Here is a 19545-nt window from a genome sequence, read left to right as displayed (position 1 = left end):
TTTAGAGAATATTCATTCTTCCAGTCATATCTATATACTAGAGACCTGGTGCACGAATTCTTGCACGGGTGGGGTCTAGCTGGCCTGGCCAAGGGAAGGGGCCGAGGGAGGTTGGCTGGCCAGCCCCGCCCCCTTTGGGGTGAGGGTGGGGGGCTGATTGGGAGCAGGGCCGGCATGGGAGGTTGCCTCCCGTATGCGACTAGGATCAAACCTGCAATCTCTGTATGTGCCCTGACCAGGAATCCAGCTCATAACCCTTTGGGGTACCAACGATGCTCCAACCAACTGAGCCACCTGGCCAGGGGCAGGCTTAATTTTTATTTTTATTATTTTATTTTATTTTTTAAAATATATTTTATTGATATTTTACAGAGAGGAAGGGAGAGGGATAGAGAGCCAGAAACATCGATGAGAGAGAAACATCGATCAGCTGCCTCCTCCACACCTCCCACTGGGGATGTGCCCGCAACCAAGGTACATGCCCCCGACTGGAATCGAACCCAGGACCCTTCAATCCGCAGGCCAACACTCTATCCACTGAGCCAAACCGGCTTCGGCAGGCTTAATTTTTAATATGATCTTTTTGTTGATCCCAATCTGTGTTAAAGGTTGTTATTGTCTAAATAAAAGCTTCTGGTATAGCTTAGACTCAATGCTTGTTCTTGTGTAAAACAAGGGATAGTCTCCAAATTTGCAGATTTGACTTCAAGCAGATCCACCTATGAAATGAATAACAGATGGTGGTATTTTATTCAGGTAATTGGGGAAGGGGCAGGGGTGGGGGTGATTAGCAGGACTAATAGGCCTAAGTAAAAAGCAATTAAAGAACTGAGAACTAACAGAGGCGATTTAATGTACAAGTAGGCTAAGGGCTCAGAGATAAATCTCTATAGTATGAGACTGCTTTCCAAATTTCCTTGATCATAAGATCAAATTTCCTGGCTGAAACAATATGTAGTCTGTGTTTTTAACAAGTATGTCTAGTGACTACGATCAAGTGAATTTGGGAAATTCTGGATTACGAGTAAATTAGAAAGAAGCATTCCAATTAAGGAACAGTAAACCAGGATTAAGGAAAAGTAAATCAGGGTCAGATTAATGATAACTCAGATTAATTATTTATACCAGAGGTCAGCACTTTTTCTGTAAAGGGCTACAAAGCAAATAACCAACAGGAAAAATCAAGAATGTCATGGAAGTACTTATATAGCAAGAGAGAATAAAATTTCCACAACATTTTTATTGATGAAATTCAGAATATAATAGTAACAGTATAAATTTGCTATACAGGTCTACTAATGAGAAGAATGAAAATCTTCTAAAAGAGTTAACTTTTTGCTAAGCTGGGGTTCAAAATTAGTGTTCCCTATCATAAAAATTGATTGCAATGTTTATCTGTTAATGTTGATCTGTAAAATTTTTAAAAAATATATTTTATTGATTTTTTGCAGAGAGGAAGGAAGAGGGATAGAGAGTTAGAAACATTGATGAGAGAGAAACATCAATCAGCTGCCTCCTGCACACCCTCTACTGGGGATGTGCCCGCAACCAAGGTACATGCCCTTGACTGGAATCGAACCTGGGACCTTTCAGTCCACAGGCCGACGCTCTATCCACTGAGCCAAACCTGTTAGGGCCGTACACCTATAATTTTAATTGGGCACATGCATTGCTTGGAAAGTGCTTGTAGAATTATATTAGACTAGTGGCCCGGTGCACAAAATTCGTGCACAAAAGGGAATTATTTAGAGGAAATAATTTAATATTGCTATTTGCCCTTTCTCTATAATATAAGTGTCAGAGATGAAAGAAAATTAGTAAAATGTATATGAAAACCTTCCTCCTGTCAGAGTCTGGGGCGCACCATGGGACCCAGGGTCAAGTCCCTGCCCACCCACATGCACCTCAAAATCGCGTGAGACCCAGACCCAGCCGGCCCCGCCCCCATTGGGCTAGATCCAGACCTGGCCAGTCCCACCCTTGTCAAGCCCTGCCAGGCAGGGGACGTAGCCTCACATCCCTTGGCCCGGTGCCAGGACGGGGGGCACGGCATGAAGTTCCCCAGCCCAGACTGGGGCAGGAGGCATGCTTTGAGGTCCCCCGTCAAGCCCCGCCAGGTGGGGGACATGGCCTGAGATCCCCTGTCAAGCCCCACTGGGTGGGGGGCATGGCTTGAGGTCCCCTGCCAAGCCTCACCAGGCAGAAGGGGCACAGCCTCAGGTCCCCCAGCCCAGCACCGGGATGGGGGGACAGCCTCAGGTCCCCCCTCAAACCCCACCGGCAGGGGTGTGTGCAGCCTCAGGTCCCCCGTCAAGCCCCGCTGGGCGGGGTCCGTGGTCTGAGGTCCCCTGACCCAGCACTGGGGATGCACCTTGAGGTCCCCCGTCAAGCCCCGCTGGGTGGGGGGCACGGCCTGAGGTCCCCCAGCCTGCCGCTGGGGCGGGGGGAGCAGCCTGAGGTCCTCTAGCCCAGCACCAGGACGGGAAGCGCACCTTGAGGTCCCCCATCAAGCTCCGCTGGGCAGGGAGCATGGCCTCAGGTCCCCTGGCTTGGCGCCGGGGCGGGGGGCATGGCCTGAGGTCCCCCGGCCTGGTGCCAAGGCGGGAGGTGTGGCCTGAGGTCCCCTGTGAAGCCCAGCCAGGCAGAGGGGTGCAGCCTCAGGTCCCCTGGCCCAGTGCTGGGGCGGGGGGCATGGCCTGAGGTCCCCCGTCAAGCCCCACCAGGCAGGGGTTGCGGTCTGAGGTCCCCTGGCCTGGTGCTGGGGTGGGGGGCATGGCCTGAGGCCCCCCCTGTCAAGCCCCGCTGGGTGGGGGGTGTGGTCTGAGGTCCCCAGGCCTGGTGCTATGGTGGGGGGCATGGCTTGAGGTCCCCCAGCCTGGCACTGGGGCAGGGGGAGCAGCCTGAGGTCCCCTAGCCCAGCACCAGGACGGGAAGCGCATCTTGAGGTCCCCCGTCAAGCCCCGCCGGGCAGGGGCCATGGCTGCAGGTCCCCTGGCCTGGTGCCGGGGCAGGGGGCTTGGCCTGAGGTCCCCAAGCCTGACACCGGGGCGGGGGGGCGCAGCCTGAGGTCCCCTGTCAAGCCCTGCCAGGTGGGGGATGAGGCCTGAAGTCCCCTGTCAAGCCCTACAGGGCGGGGGAGGGCATAGCCTCAGGTCCCTGCTGATTGCTCGTTAAGGCTCCTTATGGGAACTTGGCTTCAGCTGTGGGTGCAGCCATCTTTGTGATGGAGTGATGGTCAATTAGCATATTCCCTCTTTATTAGATAGGATTCTCTTCTTGATTTTCACCTGCTAGCATGTCATTATACTGCAGCTTAGTGAGTCCCGATTGAAGACTGGGTGGAAGCTCCTCAACTGCAGAGTCAAATGAAGTATAAAATGTGGAAATTTCTTTCGTGCTTACACTGAGGTAACCACCCCCCCTCAAAAAAAGTAATGCTGGAACTGTAGTTTGAGCTTAGAACATACAACTGCTTTTCCAACTAAAAATTGACTTTTTTCTTTTCTTGTTTTGGCAGGATAGGTAAAGCACTGATAACAAAATAAAACACAGTACAGTGATACACGTGGTATTGAAACACTGTCAAGTTATAGCTGTGCCAGTGCAATTAGCAGTGCGCCAAGCAGCACTCGGCACTGAGAAGTGTGAGTACCACATACAAGCTCTGCTGCAACTACTCAACTCTGCCTTTGTGGCAGGAAAGTAGCCACAGACAAACATAAAGGAATGAGGAAGGCTGTGCTGCAATAAAACATTAGTCATGAAAATGAATAATGTCACATAATTTTCCCATGTCACAAAATATTACTCCTTTTGACTTTTTTTTTCAGTCATTTAAAAATGCAGCCCTGGCCCTGGCCCTGGCCAGTTGCTCAGTGGTTAGAGCATCGGCCTATGGACTAAAAGGGCACATATCTCCGTTGCAGGCTCAATCGCCGTCCAGGAAGGCAACCAATCAATGTGTCTCTCTCACATTGATGTTTCTCTCACTCTGTCTCTCCCCTTCCCTTCCACTCTCTCTAAAAACCAAAAAGAAAAAAAAAAAGAGATAATACTAGTGAAAATGTAAAATGTATTTAGCTCATAGGTTATACAAAAAACAAGGGGCAGACCAAATGTGGCTCACTGGTCAAAGCAGCCAACCACTCATCTATACTATAAACTTTTCCTGAAAATATCTACAACTTTTAATTTCTTAAATACTCAACAGTAAAAAGACAAATAACTCAAGAAATAGCCAAAAGACTTAAACAGATTTCTCCAAAGAAGATATACAAATGGCAAAATAACCACAAGAAAAGCTGAACAACATCATTACCCATCAGGGAAATGCAAATCAAAACAAGTGAGATACCACTCACATCCACTATGACTATCCTATATAATAAAAGGCTAATAAGCAAATCAACTGAACAGTGGAACAACCGGTTGCTATGATGTACACTGACCACCAGGGGGCAGATGCTCAATGCAGGAGCTGCCCCCTGGTGGTCAGTGTGCTCCCATAGGGGGAGCGCTGCTCAGCCAGAAGCCAGGCTCACGGCTGGCGAGTGCAGCGGCGGTGGCGGGGAGCGGGCCGAAACTGTCAGTTGGACATCTCCCAAGGGCTCCCGGACTGCAAGAGGGCACAGGCCAGGCTGAGGGACGCCCCCGCCCCTGAGTGCATGAATTTCATGCACCGGGCCTCTAGTAATAATATATAAAAAAAGTGGGTGGAGGGGAAGGAATAACAAGTGTTGGCAAAGAGGTGAAGAAACTAGAACCTTCATACAATTTAGTGGTTCCTCAAGAAGTTAAACATAGAATTACCATGTGATCTAGCAACTTCATTCCTAATTATACAAAGGAATTGAAAACAGATGTTCAAACTTGTGTGTTAATGTTATAGCAGATATATTCACAACTAGAGGCCCGGTGCACAGATTCGTGTATCGGTGGGATCCCTTGGCCTGGCCTGAGGGGATCAGTGGACTTCTGTGTTGCTGCAGCCTGGCCTTACCCGCCAGCTTGTCGGGCTTCAGCCCGCTGTCCCTGTCGATCCTGAACAGCACCAAGTAGTGCAAGAAGTGGCAGGTGGCCAGGGAGGAGCCTGAGCCGGGGCCGGGCACCGCGTTGCTCCCGCTCATCCTGGCCCCACTGCGCCTGCTGCCGCTGCCCAGTAGGCTCGCTGCTGCTTCGCTGCGGTCTCCACGCGCCCGTCTTAGGGTGATACTGGCACGCCCATGACTGCACAGTCACTGTTTGTCATCATAGCCTTGCTCCTCGCTCCTCGCGCCCAGTCAGTCCTGATGCCGGGACTGGGAGACATGAACCGCATGCCTGCTGGTCAGCTGAGCAGCCCTTCCATTGTGGGAGTGCACTGACCACCAGGGGGCAGCTCCTGCATTGAGCATCTGCCCCCTGGTGGTCAGTGCAAGTCATAGCTACTGGTTGAACAGTCGCTTAGGCTTTTATATATATAGATAGATAGCCATAAAATGTAAAACAACCCAAAAGTCCATCAACAGATAAGTGGATAAACAAAATGTGAAACATATCCATACAATACAGTATTGTTTAGCCATTAAAGAAATGAAATGCTAATACATGCTACAACATGGATGTACCCTGTAAACATTACTATGCTATGTGAAAGAAGTCAAACAGAAAGACCACATGCTGTATGAGTCCATTTATATGAAATGTCCACAAAAAGCAAATCCATACAGATAGAAAGTAGATTGCCCAGGGCTGGGTAACTACTAATGGGTACAGGGTTTCTTTTTGGGGTGATGAAATGTTCTGGAATTAGACAGTGGTAATGAACACACAACTGTGTGAATATAATAAAACCATTGAATTGCACACTTTAAAGGGGTAAATTTTATGGTATGTGAATTTTAAATAAAAAATGATTAATTTAAAAAGTACATGGCAAAATATTATTCAATTTTAGATATTTCATTAAGGAATTACTGAATTTCTTAGCTATGAAACAAAAGGGAGTATTCAAGTTTTATTACATGTTGTACCCATGTCAAATAACTACACAAGTTCTTTCTTTGTGTATGTTTTTAAGTTTATGGACTTTATAGTAGCAAAGCAACTAGACCATTAGCTAAGTCTTTGGACTTTTTGCTGTTATTATTGCCAATTCTCCTGTTTGTTCTAACGGCATTTCCTGAAATAGTATTTTATCTGGAATATTTTTCTGAGTATTTAATGTAAATATCTTTGAAGAAAAATACCTAGAAAATGTAAGTATAATAAACAATACATTTAAATCACAGAAGTTTACAACAATACTTAAGAGTTACTAAAAATCACTACCACATTAGAGTTAGTACCTACACATTCCAGCCCCTACTAACACAAACTGGGGAGTTGGGGGTGGGGGTGGAGAAAAAGGTTACCTCTTTCTCCTCTGGGCAGTACAAGGGCCCTGTAGGATGAAGAACAGCTTTCTGGGCATAATAAAAGAGCTCTGATATGTTCTTCAGATTTTTTGCTGAGCACTAAAAAAAAAAAGTTTGAAATTTTACAATCTGGAAGCAATTATGAGAGTTAAAACCACCAATATAAAGTAATAAAATTCCCTGAAGAAACTGAAAAAGCATTTTTCTTAGTGGATATTTAGTGGATATCACAAGATGGTTGTCTACAAAGAGCTAAGAGGCCAACTTCAAGTTCTCTGTTTTATTTGGTTTACATGACTTCACAAACAGCAGGAAATTTATTCCATCCCACATCTCCCCAGCCTCCTATTCCCAACCTCAATTTAGTGAGAATTCCCCAACAGTAAATTTCAAAATCAAACAAGGCATACCTCCACACAGGTTTCTATTTCGGTGTACTGGTTCATAATAGGAAGGATGGTCTCCATACTACTATATTCCACTAGATCAGATTTGTTCCCAACCAATATCAAAGGCAACCTGAAATAAACAGGGCACACTGTAATACTAAGGAAGACAACATACGTTAGATTTATATTTTAATGTACATTAACCCATTCTAACTAATAAGATTTACTTAAGCTCCCCAATATGAACCCTCTACTGTAGTCAGCTCAGCCCACTAGAAAGCATATTCAACAAATACTTATGGAGTACCTATGATAAGCCAGGTACTGTTGTAGGCATTAAGGACATAAGGCAAAGTCCATCCCCATTCTAATAGTGTAACTAGGAAATGGACAATAAGCAAATAAACAAACAAGACAATTTCCAATTCTGTTAAGTGCTATGAAGAAAATAAATAGGGGGATATGGGCTAGAGTAATGAAAGGGAACTAATTATATGTGATAATCAGGGAAAATCTTTCTGACAAGGTGGCAGTTGAGTCAAGGAGTGAAGGATGAAATGGAATCTGCCATATGAAGAGCCAGGGAAGAGCTGGGCGGTAAGAAGGGACAGCATGTACAAAGACCCCAAACTAAAAAAACATCTTGTTTAGTCCAAAAAACAAAAACAATGAGAGTGGCTGGAGAATCCCAAGCAAAAGAGGTATGAAATGGGGTTGGGGAGAGGAGTAAAGATCAGACACATAAGGACTTACAGATGTAGTGAGGAGAGTAGGTTTTATTGTAAATGTAAAATGGGAAGCTACTGGGGTAATGACATGATCTGATGGACCTTTTAAAATGCAGTCATTTGTTATCTTTAGAGATACATAGTGAAATATTTATAGGGTGATATGGTATGATTCTGCTGTTAGATTAGATATGGAGGTTGAGGAAAAGGCAAAAAATAAAAATAAAAATAAAAGACATAGGTGTTTAGCTAGATAAAATGGGTAGATCTCCTGAGACAGAAAAGACTGAAAGTATTCTTTAAGAAGCAGAGCCCTAGCTGGTTTGGTTTCCATAGACAGAGCATCAGCCTTAGGGTTCAATTCCAACCAAGGGCAAGTGCCTCGGTTGCAAGCTTGGTCCCCAGCCCTGGTCGGGGCACTTGAGGGAAGCAACCAATCAATGTGTCTCTCTCACATTGATGTTTCTCTCTCTTCCCCTCCTTTCCACTCTAAAAATCAATGGGAAAATACCTTCCAAAGAATTTCAAAGAAATCTCTCTGCAGAAATTATAAATGAAGATCCCTAGTTTTTCAGAGAACTTATAAAGCACTCACATATACATTATTTCATTGGATTCTTAAAATAACCACAAGTATTATCCTCATCTCTGCTTACAGTTTAGGAAACAGGCTCAATGAAGTCAAAGTCTTTTTTGTTTTGTTTTGTTAATCCTCACCCCAGGATATTTTCTCCACTGATTTTTAGAGAGAGTGGAAGGGAGAGAGAGAAACACCCATGTGAGAGAGACACATCAACTAGTTGCCTCCCGTAGGAGGCCAGGATCAAATCTGCAACCCAGGTATGTGCCCTTGACTGGGAATTGAACACAAGACCCTCTGGTGCACAGGCTGACGCTCTACCCACTGACCAATGCCAGCCAGGGCTGAAGTCAAAGTCTTAAAGCCCATAAGCAGCCAAACCAGATTTCAAAGGTCGTTCATTTTCAAAGGTCGTTTCCTCCAAGTCCCATGCTCTTACATACCCACGCAATGAGCAATCAATGACAAGGGAGAGTGTCATTCCTCATAAAATGGGCATCTAAGTGAGTGGCACATACAGTGCAGTTCAAGAGGAATTCTAAAGCTGAGACTTTTCAAGCATTGGTTTGAGAAAGAGAAATGCAAGATTAATTATCAAAATATTTAATGTCTGAAATTATGAATCAGAGCTCTATTCTGTACTTTGCTCTCAAATATTTGTGTTGCCTCAAATCATTTCTTCCAAAAAAGGAGTGTGTATGCAAACAGGTAGATAGACCTATAGATAAAACAAATGTGGCAAAATGTTAACAACTGGTGGATTTAAGTGAAGTGTTTATAGATGTTTATTATACTACTTCTTGCAACTTTTCTGTAAGTTTGAAATTTTTCAATATACAAAGTTGGAGAGAGAAAAAATACCTGCTGTCTTTGTCTGTTCTTTCATTTATGAGAGGAATCCATCGACTTGTTACCTAAAATGAAAATTAACAAGAGCTAAGCCATATGAGGATCTTCTTTGAAAAATACCCGACCCTTAGATCCCTAAAATTCTAAATTGGGGATCAATTTTGAAAGTGCCCCCACTGAAATTTAACTAAATATGGTGAAAAAAGTCATATAGTCATACCTTATCAATAGAATGCTTGTTGTTAACAGCATAAACTATGCAGATGACATTAGCCTACAAGAAAAATGAACAAATTAATAGTATTTTTGTAATAGTAAGAAAAACTTAGCACGCCTCTAAGAGGAAGAAGTTCCTAAGGACTTACAGCAAAAATACATACTCAAACTCAGCAATAACAACAAAATAAGTGAGAGAATAAAAAAATAAGACTTAGAATCGTAACTGTTTTCCCACAAAAATCTACTACTATTTTTTAACTCATCTGTGATTTTGGGTTTTTTTAATTAATCCTCACCTGAGGGTATTTTTTTCCATTGATTTTATTTTATTTATTTATTTTTTAAATATATTTTATTGATATTTTTACAGAGAGGAAGGGAGAGGGACAGAGAGCTAGAAACATCGATCAGCTGCCTCCTGCACACCTCCCACTGGAGATGTGCCCACAACCAAGGTACATGCCCCCGACCGGAATCGAACCCGGGACCCTCCAGTCCGCAGGTCGACGCTCTATCCACTGAGCCAAACCGGTTTCGGCTTTCCATTGATTTTTAGAGAGAGTGGAAGGGAGGGAGGGAGAGTGGGAGAAATAGACACATCGATTGGTTGCCTCCTGTGTGTGCCCCGATCAGGGCCGGGATCAAACCTACAACCCAGGTACATGCCCTTGACCGGAATCAAACCTGCAACCCTTCAGTACACGGGCCGACGTTCTAACCACTAACCACTGACCCACACAGGCCAGGGCACTCACCTGTGATATTTCTTGATGAAGTTGTTCATCACTCTGTTCTGCTTCTACAAATGACAATGTAAAAAATAGTTTCATATTTTACTCATATCCATAAAAACTAATGGCCAGGCTAAAATCTATGCAACACCCATCTAACATCCCCTTAAACGTCCCTTATTCCTTAAGTCATGGTATAGTGCCAGACTAGGGGGCAAAGACAAGGGCAGGCCAGGGGAAGGGAAGGGTGATGAGGAAGCTGGCTGTCACTGAAAGACAGGTTTACAAGAGGCTAACTCAGACACAGAAGAGCAAAAGGCACTGTGTTATAAATCTAGGCCGGCATCTGACCCAGAGTTGACAGGGTCAGGCAAAAGAGATCAGAAATCCAAGCTAGAAGACTGGGTGCTGAAAAGTCAGAAGCCCAGACAAAGCATCTATCCACACAGGTTAAAAGGCCATATGAGAATCTGGACAATACAAGCTTAAGGTCTAGATAGCAGATATGAGTAATATTAACCAGTCCCCAGAAGCAAAACTAGAGCATGATAATGATGAGTCAAGAATTCCCTCTCTAGTGCGTATCTCTGGCCAGAACTGGTCTTAATGGGTAGATGTGCCTATAACCCCAAGATACATGAGATATGCATGATACAGGTAGGAGGGGGAAGCACACGAATGAAGAGCAAAGCCATTATTGACATATTAGTTCAGAACATCTTACATTAAATGTTTTCCCCCAAAATGCCTGTTACTTCTGACATACAAACTAATATCATATGTAAGTTCAATTGCACTTTACACTATGCTAAAATAACTGGCCATTTTTAATATCTTTTCATATGTTGAATAATCAATGGGTTATGGCTCCAATTCTAATACTGAAGTGAATCTAATTATATGCCTACACTTACCTAAAAAAATTATTCTGTAAGTTAAGCTACAGTTATGAGACTGTAGCAGAAAGTATCCAACCCCCTCAGCTTCTAATATAGCACAGTGCTGTCCAGTAGAAATATAATGCAAGCATATATATGTAATTTTCAATTTGCTAGTAATCACCTTAAGAAAAGTAACAGGTAAAATTACTCTTTTACTTAACCCAAAATATCAAAAATATTAAAATTTCAATATATACTCAGAAAAAGTACTAATGAGCTATTTTATATTCTGGCTTCATACTAAATCTTCTAAATTCAGTGTATTGTACACTTAGAGCACACTTCAATTTAGACTAGCCAAACTTCAAGTGTTCAAATAGTCACATGTTTCTGACTGCACAGTACTAACATTTATTTTTTAGGCTATATGAGATACCAGTTTGGCAAAACAAAGTATTACAATGTAGTTATATCCATTTTAAAAAACAGACTTTATTGTTTAGACCAGTTTTAGGTTCACAGCAAAACTGAGTAAAGGGTACAGAGATTTCCCATCTACCTCCTGCCTCCATATAGCTTCCCCACTGTCAACATCACCCATCAGAGTGGTACATGTTACAACTGACTCTTTAAAAAAAAAAAAAAGTCCCAGAACAAAGCACAATAATTTAATGATTAAAAAGTAGTAGTGTATAGAAAAAAATTTAAATTATAAGAAGCAATACAGATGTGCTATCATATAATGTAAGCAACTTGACGACTATTTTAACTATTATTTTATTTAAGACAGAGGCTGAAAAATTAAAGAACAAATTTAGAAATCAACAAATTCTGAAATTTAGAACTTTTTCCAAATCATCAGAGCATGCCTGATAACAAATTATCCCAGACCTTCTCTCTGCAAACATGCCAATTCAAGGAGGGTAATGACTTATCTACTTCTTGTCATTTACCATTCCTCCTTCCTTTTCATCATTATGGAACCCACCTTAGTAAATTAGGGAAGAGAACTGCAAGATAGAGGCTGTAGGTGGGTCTGGGGTAGGAACTGACAGGAAGATATAAATGAAACAAGAATGATGAATGATCATTTACTGCTAGAGAAAAAGGACCACTCTTATTTAAACCTCAGTAAGTACCTTTTTTCGGATTACTGAACTAACCCTACATCTTTACCTACAATAGGTCATTCATTACCTGAGTAATCTACGATGTGTGTTGGAACTCTCTCAGGGGTGACATCAGCTGGAATAGTGATTTCTTCTGCCCGAGGAGGAACCTTAATTTGAAAACAAATATAGAAGAAAAATAAGCCACCTTTGGATAGGATTAAAATTGTTAACAGATAGTAAATGTATTTATTTATTAGCCCCTTTCATCCATACCTATTCTTACAGGTATTTGTTGTACTTTTAAATGCTTATTTTTGTGTTTTACTACAAATGCAAATATATATTAATGGTATATGATAAACCACTTTTTAAAAAAAGCACATTTCTTCCTGTGTGGGCACCGGACATATAAGATATACTTCAGATCTGATGTAGCCTAATGCAGTACTTAAATTAATTTGGTGTTTTAAACATTAGGTTTTTAAATGTTGAGGATAAAAAAGTTTTAGATGTAGAAAGTGATGTTGGCTACACAAAATTGTGAATGTATTTAATGCCCCTAAATTGTACATTGTAAAATCTAATGTTTTTATTCTATTTTGTTGAAAGCTTGACATAATGTACAAATGAAGAACTATGTTAATCTAAAATAATCCTCAAATAAAATAATGTTATCAAAATTAATTTCTTCTGGAAGATAACTAATTGGCAACAGAATAAGCCTATGTTTAATGATCCCATTTTTTAGAAATACTGATTTTTAATCAATTAAAAATCCCTTATGCACACTCAAGAGGACTATGCTAAAATGATAATTCTAAACTAAGTTAAACTATCATAGAAAACTTTTAGGTATTACATCCTGGGTGATCATAATTAATGTTGCTAATTCTGTAAACCACACAAGAAAATACACTTCACTTCATAAATTATGCAGTAGTTATTTAACCATGTTACTTAAGAGGGGAAAAAAGCAGAAGAAACAATGAATGGTCATATGGCCACTGTTGAAAACACTATTATATCATACATCATATTCCTGTCTAAATAATGAAATTATACAGATATTCCTACCTAAGTAAGAGTTAAAAAAAAGGGGGGGGGTAAATGTAAATTGTGGCACTAATAACACCTGCAATGTAAAGAAAGAAAATAAAAAGAAATAATTTTCATACCATATGCATTGATCCCATTCCCCATAACAATATCCTGATTTTACATAAGGCCTTAACCAGCAATCCCCCATACTGGAACTTCCAAAATGTAAACAAATATATTGCCAGTAATAATAAAACCAACTTTACTTTTAGTAGCACTCCCATTATTAAGCTTATCTCAATTGAGACCCACAATAATCCTTTTGAGGTAAGTAGGCAAAGGCAGAATGAATTAGTTTCTCTATTTGTAAAATGATGGAGGTGGGTAATATTAAAGGGTTTCAAATATGTGTGCCAGAATCCTAGTAGATCTAATGCCTCAAAGACTAGAAGGTGTCAGGTGGAAGGCAGGTGGGGATTCAGCCCTTTTGCCCTAACTTCAACGAAAGGAATATCCATCTGTTTTATGAGCAACATTTTATGTTTAAGAAACAATTTCTCTCTCTCTCTCTCTCTCTCTCTCTCTCTCTCTCTCTCTCTCTCTCTCTCTCTCTCTCACACACACACACACACACACACACAAATGAAAGGATTACACAGATTAGATGACTTCTATTATCCCTTTCAGCTCCCATTTTACATATGAGACTAATAAGGCACAGAGATGACAATATCCCAGCCAAGGTCAAAAGTATAGGAAATGCAAAGGACTGAGTTGAACTCAGATCTAGCGTGACTCTTTCTCCTACACCGTATTTCAGGGATGTCTTGTATAAAACAATATGAGCTTTTTCAAAAATCACAACTGTCAGAAAGGAAGCACATGCAAAAAAGGCAGAATTTGTTTCATTTTAGCTCAACTTTGAGAAATTTAAAACATTTTAAAAATAGCAAAGAAATAAAAATGTTTACCTCCTCTGGGAATTCTTCACTGACTAGAGACATAATCAGTGATGTCTTCCCAACTCTAGCTGTGGAAAGAAAAATCATTACTTTAATAGAGTGTTCAGGTTCATGAGCTCATAATTCAGCAACCACATAGAAAGTCTGTTATTTGTTAGCTAAAACCAGAGGCATCCAAATTACCACATTTTAGTACAATACTTCAAGTATATCTCTTTTTCTTCTGCTTAGGAAGTTACACATACTCATTGTTTAAAAGAAAAAGTTATCAAAGTTTATTATATAAAAGTAAAATTCTCCCATAATGTCCTCATTAATAGTTTAATATAGACAGTCTCCCAGATTTTTTCTACACTCATGTTAATATAATAATTTACCACAGTGGAATCATAATATTCCTACTATTTTACAACATTCTTTTTTTTTTTTAAATATATTTTATTGATATTTCAGAGAGAGGAAGGGAGAGGGATAGAGAGCTAGAAACATCGATGAGAGAGAAACATCGATCAGCTGCCTCCTGCACATCCCCCACTGGGAATGTGCCCGCAACCAAGGTACATGCCCTTGACCGGAATCGAACCTGGAACCCTTGAGTCCGCAGGCCGACGCTCTATCCACTGAGCCAAACCGGTTTCGGCACAACATTCTTTTTTTATTTAATTATGTATCTGGGCAGTATTCCATGATCTATATAAAAATCTCCTGGGAGAGGGAAGGAATTCTGTATTATTTAATGGATACAGAATTTTTGTTAAGGATGACAAAGTTTTAGATCTAGACAGTGGTGATGGTTACACAAAATTATGACTGTATTGAATGCTTCTAAATTGTACATTTACAAATGGTTAAAATATTAAATATTATGTTTTGTATATTTTATCATAATTTAAAAAAATAGCAATCATAAATCCATTTTATATTAACATTTAAAAAGCTTCTTACATTAGTTTTGGATAGTTGTATAAGAAGCAATTGTATGATGTGTCATAATTAATATAACAATGAACATTGTTGAGATTTTCACTTTTATAAACAATGCTACAATGATTATTTTTAAAGGATAAATTTCTAGAAGTGGAACTCAAGTTAGCATGCATAATCTTTTATGTTTTTAATAGATAGTGTTAAATTACCTCCAAAAAAAGAATAAACCAATTTACATCCTTACCAATAAACTGTCATCGAGTGCATATTTCTGTACACCCTTTCTTTTTTAGGGCATCATATTTAAAGGGTTAATAAAAGCAAAGAAACTTTCCTGTTACATTTTCTAACCTAGAAAAATTTTTTAACGCACAAGCTTAAAATCTTAATTTTCATTCTGAAATGTGCCTTGCATTCCCATCACTTTCTGATCATATAATTGCTACCATTAGACATCCAACTGCTTATCAACTAAATCCTTTTGTTATTCTCGAGGAAAACGGTCCACCTGCCTAATAATCTCTGCCATACTAGCAAATTACAGTTTCCAAAAGTAAAGTCTAAATATAAAATAACTGGAAAATTTTGAAGTTAAAAGAAGTCACATTCTTTTTTTTTAAACGACTAAAAGAAAGGATGAACTGAAAACCCAAGTCAAGTCTCTGGAAAAATAATGAATGGCTGGAGAGTACTGGTCAAAAACATAGAGGGTGTGCTGTGAACAAGTGAGGTCTACCGGGTGAGGGACAAATTAGATGGTCTAACAGGTGCCTTCTAGCTCTGATTTCCTCGGTTCAACTGACTTGTGTGAGAATGCTTGGACCTTTTCCAAGTGGCTGAGAGTAAACACTGTCACTGAGTTCTGACTGTGTCAGTGAACTCAGCCCAACATCACAGAACTGCTAGAACCTAGTCATCAATGTCAGCTGATCCAGCTCCCCCTAAATATGTTCTGATAAAGAAAGTAGGACCCAGAGACAGTGATTTTCTCAAGGTCTCACTAAAAGATTAGTTGCACACCTAAGAGCAGGCGTCCTCAAACTACAGCCTGCGGGCCACATGCGGCCCGCCAAGGACATTTATCTGGCCCGCCGGGTGCCGCTGCCTGTCCTGCTTAGTAGCCGACTCGTCCCGGGCCCGCAGTGCACATAGGAATTTGTTCATAGTTTTTTTTTTAAAACTATAGTCCGGCCCTCCAACGGTCTGAGGGACAGTGACCTGCCCCCCTGTTTAAAAAGTTTGAGGACGCCTGCCTAAGAGAATAACCCATCTTTTGATGGCTAAGTCAGTGTTCTTTCTTTCTTATGCCAAACATTAAAAAATGTTAACACAAGTTAAAAATACAGAAAAGGAATGGTGACCCCCTAAAGTCAGCAAACATTGCATACACAAATACTACATAAGTTAATTAAAATACTCACTGATTCATTGGTGACTAATTCAGCAGCTCTGGCTCAAATTTTTTTAAAACTTATTTTGAGAAAATCTCAGACTTACAAAAACTGCAAAAATAGTACAAAGGAGCCAAAACCGGTTTGGCTCAGTGGATAGAGCGTCGGCCTGCGGACTGAAGGGTCCCGGGTTCGATTCCGGTCAAGGGCATGTACCTGGGTTGCGGGCACATCCCCAGTGGGAGGTGTGTAGGAGGCAGCTGATCGATGTTTCTCTCTCATCGATGTTTCTAACTCTCTATCCCTCTCCCTTCCTCTCTGTAAAAAATCAATAAAATAAAAAAAAAAAAAATAGTACAAAGGAGCTAGGTCTGTCCTTTAACCAAATTCCATATATGTTAACATTTAACCACATTTGCATTATCATTCTCTCTAAATATATATACTTAAATTTTTTTTTAAACCAGTGAGAGTAAGTTGCAGACATGATGACCCCTTACGCTAAAGCAGTGGTCGGCAAACTCATTAGTCAACAGAGCCAAATATCAACAGTACAACGACTGAAATTTCTTTTGAGAGCCGAAAACCGACTTCTGCGCATGGGCCATGAAGTTTCAATCGCATTGTACGTGCGCGCCCGCACATGGTATTTTGTGGAAGAGCCACACTCAACGGGCCAAAGAGCCACATGTGGCTCGTGAGCCGCAGTTTGCGGACCACTGCGCAAAGCATCGTAGTATACATTTCCTAAAGACAAGATCAGCCCTAACCGGTTTGGCTCAGTGGATAGAGCGTCAGCCTGCGGACTGAAAGGTCCTAGGTTCGATTCCGGTCAAGGGCATGTACCTTGGTTGCGGGCACATCCCCAGTAGGAAGTGTGCAGGAGGCAGCTGATGGATGTTTCTCTCTCATCGATGTTTCCAACTCTCTATCCCTCTCCCTTCCTCTTTAAAAAAAATCAATAAAAAAAAAATATATAAAAAGACAAGATCATTCTCGTACATAACCACAGTGCATTGTCAAGATCAGGGAATTAACACAAATAAACACTATAATCTAATCTATAGACTTTATCAGACCTCACATTCATCCCACTATCATCTTTTATAGCAAAGAAAACTCTTTGTTTTTCTGACCAAGATTAAATATTGCATTTGGTGTCAGTCTCTTTAGTCCCCTTTAATCTTTAGTTCCTCAATCTATCATGACCTTAACTTTTTGAAGAATACAAGCCATTGAATTTGTAAACTATCCCTCAGTTGGGTTTGTATGATGTTATCTCATGATTAAGTTCAGGTTTTGCATTTTTGGTAGGAATATCCTAAAAGTGATATTGCACCCTCTTCAGTGCATCACAGCAGGAAGGAGATGGTGTCAATTTTGTCCCATTACTGGTGATGTTGGCTGTCATCACTTGGAGGAGGTGGTGTCTGCCACTATAATGTTATTTTTCCTATTGTAATTAATATGTATCTTAGGAGGAGATACTTTGGACTATGTTAATATCCTGTTTCTCATTAAACTTTTGCCCACTGGTTTTAGCAGCCATTCATGATGCTTAAATTTTGTTTCTATCAAACCTTCTACATTACTTTGCATTCTACTATAAGAAAAAAACTTCCCTTCTGATTCATATTAGCATGCTCTCATGGATTATTCTATGGTTTATAAGCTGTTATTGTCACTATTTGGAGGCTCCAATTGTTCCAATTTACTTATTTTTTTTGTTTTTAATAAATCTTTATTGTTCAGATTATTACAATTGTTCCTCTTTTTTCCCCCCCACAGCTCCCCTCCACCCGGTTCCCACCCCACCCTATGCCCTTACCCCCCTCCATTGTCCTCATCCATAGGTGTACGATTTTTATCCAGTCTCTTCCCCCCGCCGCCCTGAGAATTGTCAGTCCACTCCCTTTCTATGCCCCTGGTTCTATTATATTCACCAGTTTATTCTGTTCATCAGATTTTTTATTCACTTGATTTTCAGATTCATTTGTTGATAGATATGTATTTGTTGTTCATAATTTTTATCTTTACCTTTTTCTTCTTCTTTCTCTTCTTAAAGAATACCTTTCAGCATTTCATATAATAATGGTTTGGCGGTGATGAACTCCTTTAGCTTTTTCTTATCTGTGAAGCTCTTTATCAGACCTTCAATTCTGAATGATAGCTTTGCTGGGTAATCTTGGTTGTAGGTTCTTGCTATTCATCACTTTGAATATTTCTTGCCACTCCCGTCTGGCCTGCATAGTTTCTGTTGAGAAATCAGCTGACAATCCTATGGGTGCTCCCTTGTAGGTAACTGTTTTTCTCTTGCTGCTTTTAATATTCTCTTTGTCTTTTGCTCTTGGCATATTATGATGTGTGGTGGTGTGGTCCTCTTTGGATTCCTTTTGTTTGGGATTCTCTGTGCTTCCTGGACTTGTAAGTCTATTTCTTTCACCAGGTGGAGGAAGTTTTCGGTCATTATTTCTTCAAATAGGTTTTCAGTATCTTGCTCTCTCTCTTCTTCTGGCACCCCCATAATTCAGATGTTGGTATGCTTGAAGTTGTCCCAGAGGCTCCTTACACTATCTTCATATTTTGGGATTCTTTTTTCTTTTCCAGTTGGGTGTTTTTTGCTTCTTTGTATTTCAAAATCTTTGACTTGATTCTTGTGATCCTCTAGTCTGCTGTTAGATCTCTGTATATTATTTTTTATTTCAGTCAGTGTATGCTTAATTTCTAGTTGGTCCTTTTTCATATTCTCGAGGGTCTCGCTAAATTTATCGGCCTTTTCTAGAAAATTCTTGAAAAAAACTTATAACCGTGGTTTTGAACTCTATATCCAGTCATTTGCTTTCCTCCATTTCTTTCATTTGTGATCTGTTTCTTTGTCTCTGCATTCTGGCTGCTTCCCTGAGTTGATAGAGTGGCTTTGTGTGGTAGGTGTCCTATAGGGCCCAGTGGCTCAGCCTCCCCAGTTACCTGAGGTGGACACTCTTGGTGCACCCCTTTGTGCACAGTCTCGTTGCAGTTAAGCCTTGATTGCTGTTGGTATCACTGGGAGGAATTGACCTCCAGGCCAACTGGCTGTGAGGATCAGCTGTGTCTGCGATTGGAGAACTTCTGTGCTGGAGACACCCTTATGGGGCAAGACTTGCTTCAGTGGGGCTTTGGTCCTCACTGAGTCTGCCCCCTGAGTGCGTCCCTTATAGATCTGTGTTGTAATCTGGATGGTCCCACTCTGACCCTTGGGTACACTGGCTCTTGGATCTCCAAGGAGGTGCTAATTTAGCCTCTGCCTGAGGCCACCCAGCAGGAGCTACGGAGAGATCTGCAGATTCCTCTTCTTTGTTTGGGT

At 40.9% G+C, this 19545-nt stretch overlaps 1 protein-coding gene across 8 annotated transcripts in view; it reads right to left on the bottom strand.

The window, feature by feature from the left end:
* Positions 1–19545, bottom strand: part of RHOT1 (ras homolog family member T1) — a 65455-nt gene that overhangs the window by 31327 nt on the left and 14583 nt on the right. For all 8 annotated transcript variants that reach the window (XM_080677610.1, XM_080677604.1, XM_080677607.1 and 5 more), the window contains exons 2-8: positions 13894–13952; positions 11970–12051; positions 9916–9959; positions 9162–9215; positions 8954–9006; positions 6806–6914; positions 6393–6494 (exon numbers count right to left, since the gene is read on the bottom strand). In XM_080677610.1, the coding sequence (XP_080533736.1) occupies positions 6393–6494; positions 6806–6914; positions 8954–9006; positions 9162–9215; positions 9916–9959; positions 11970–12051; positions 13894–13952 (503 nt within the window). The remainder of the gene's footprint in view (positions 1–6392; positions 6495–6805; positions 6915–8953; positions 9007–9161; positions 9216–9915; positions 9960–11969; positions 12052–13893; positions 13953–19545) is intronic.

The sequence above is a fragment of the Plecotus auritus genome (genome assembly GCF_963455305.1).
Source record: "Plecotus auritus genome assembly, chromosome: 7".
Classification (NCBI taxonomy): Eukaryota; Metazoa; Chordata; class Mammalia; order Chiroptera; family Vespertilionidae; genus Plecotus; species Plecotus auritus.
The sequence above is the reverse complement of the archived record's forward strand: the minus strand, read 5'-3'. Positions and strand labels throughout refer to the sequence as shown.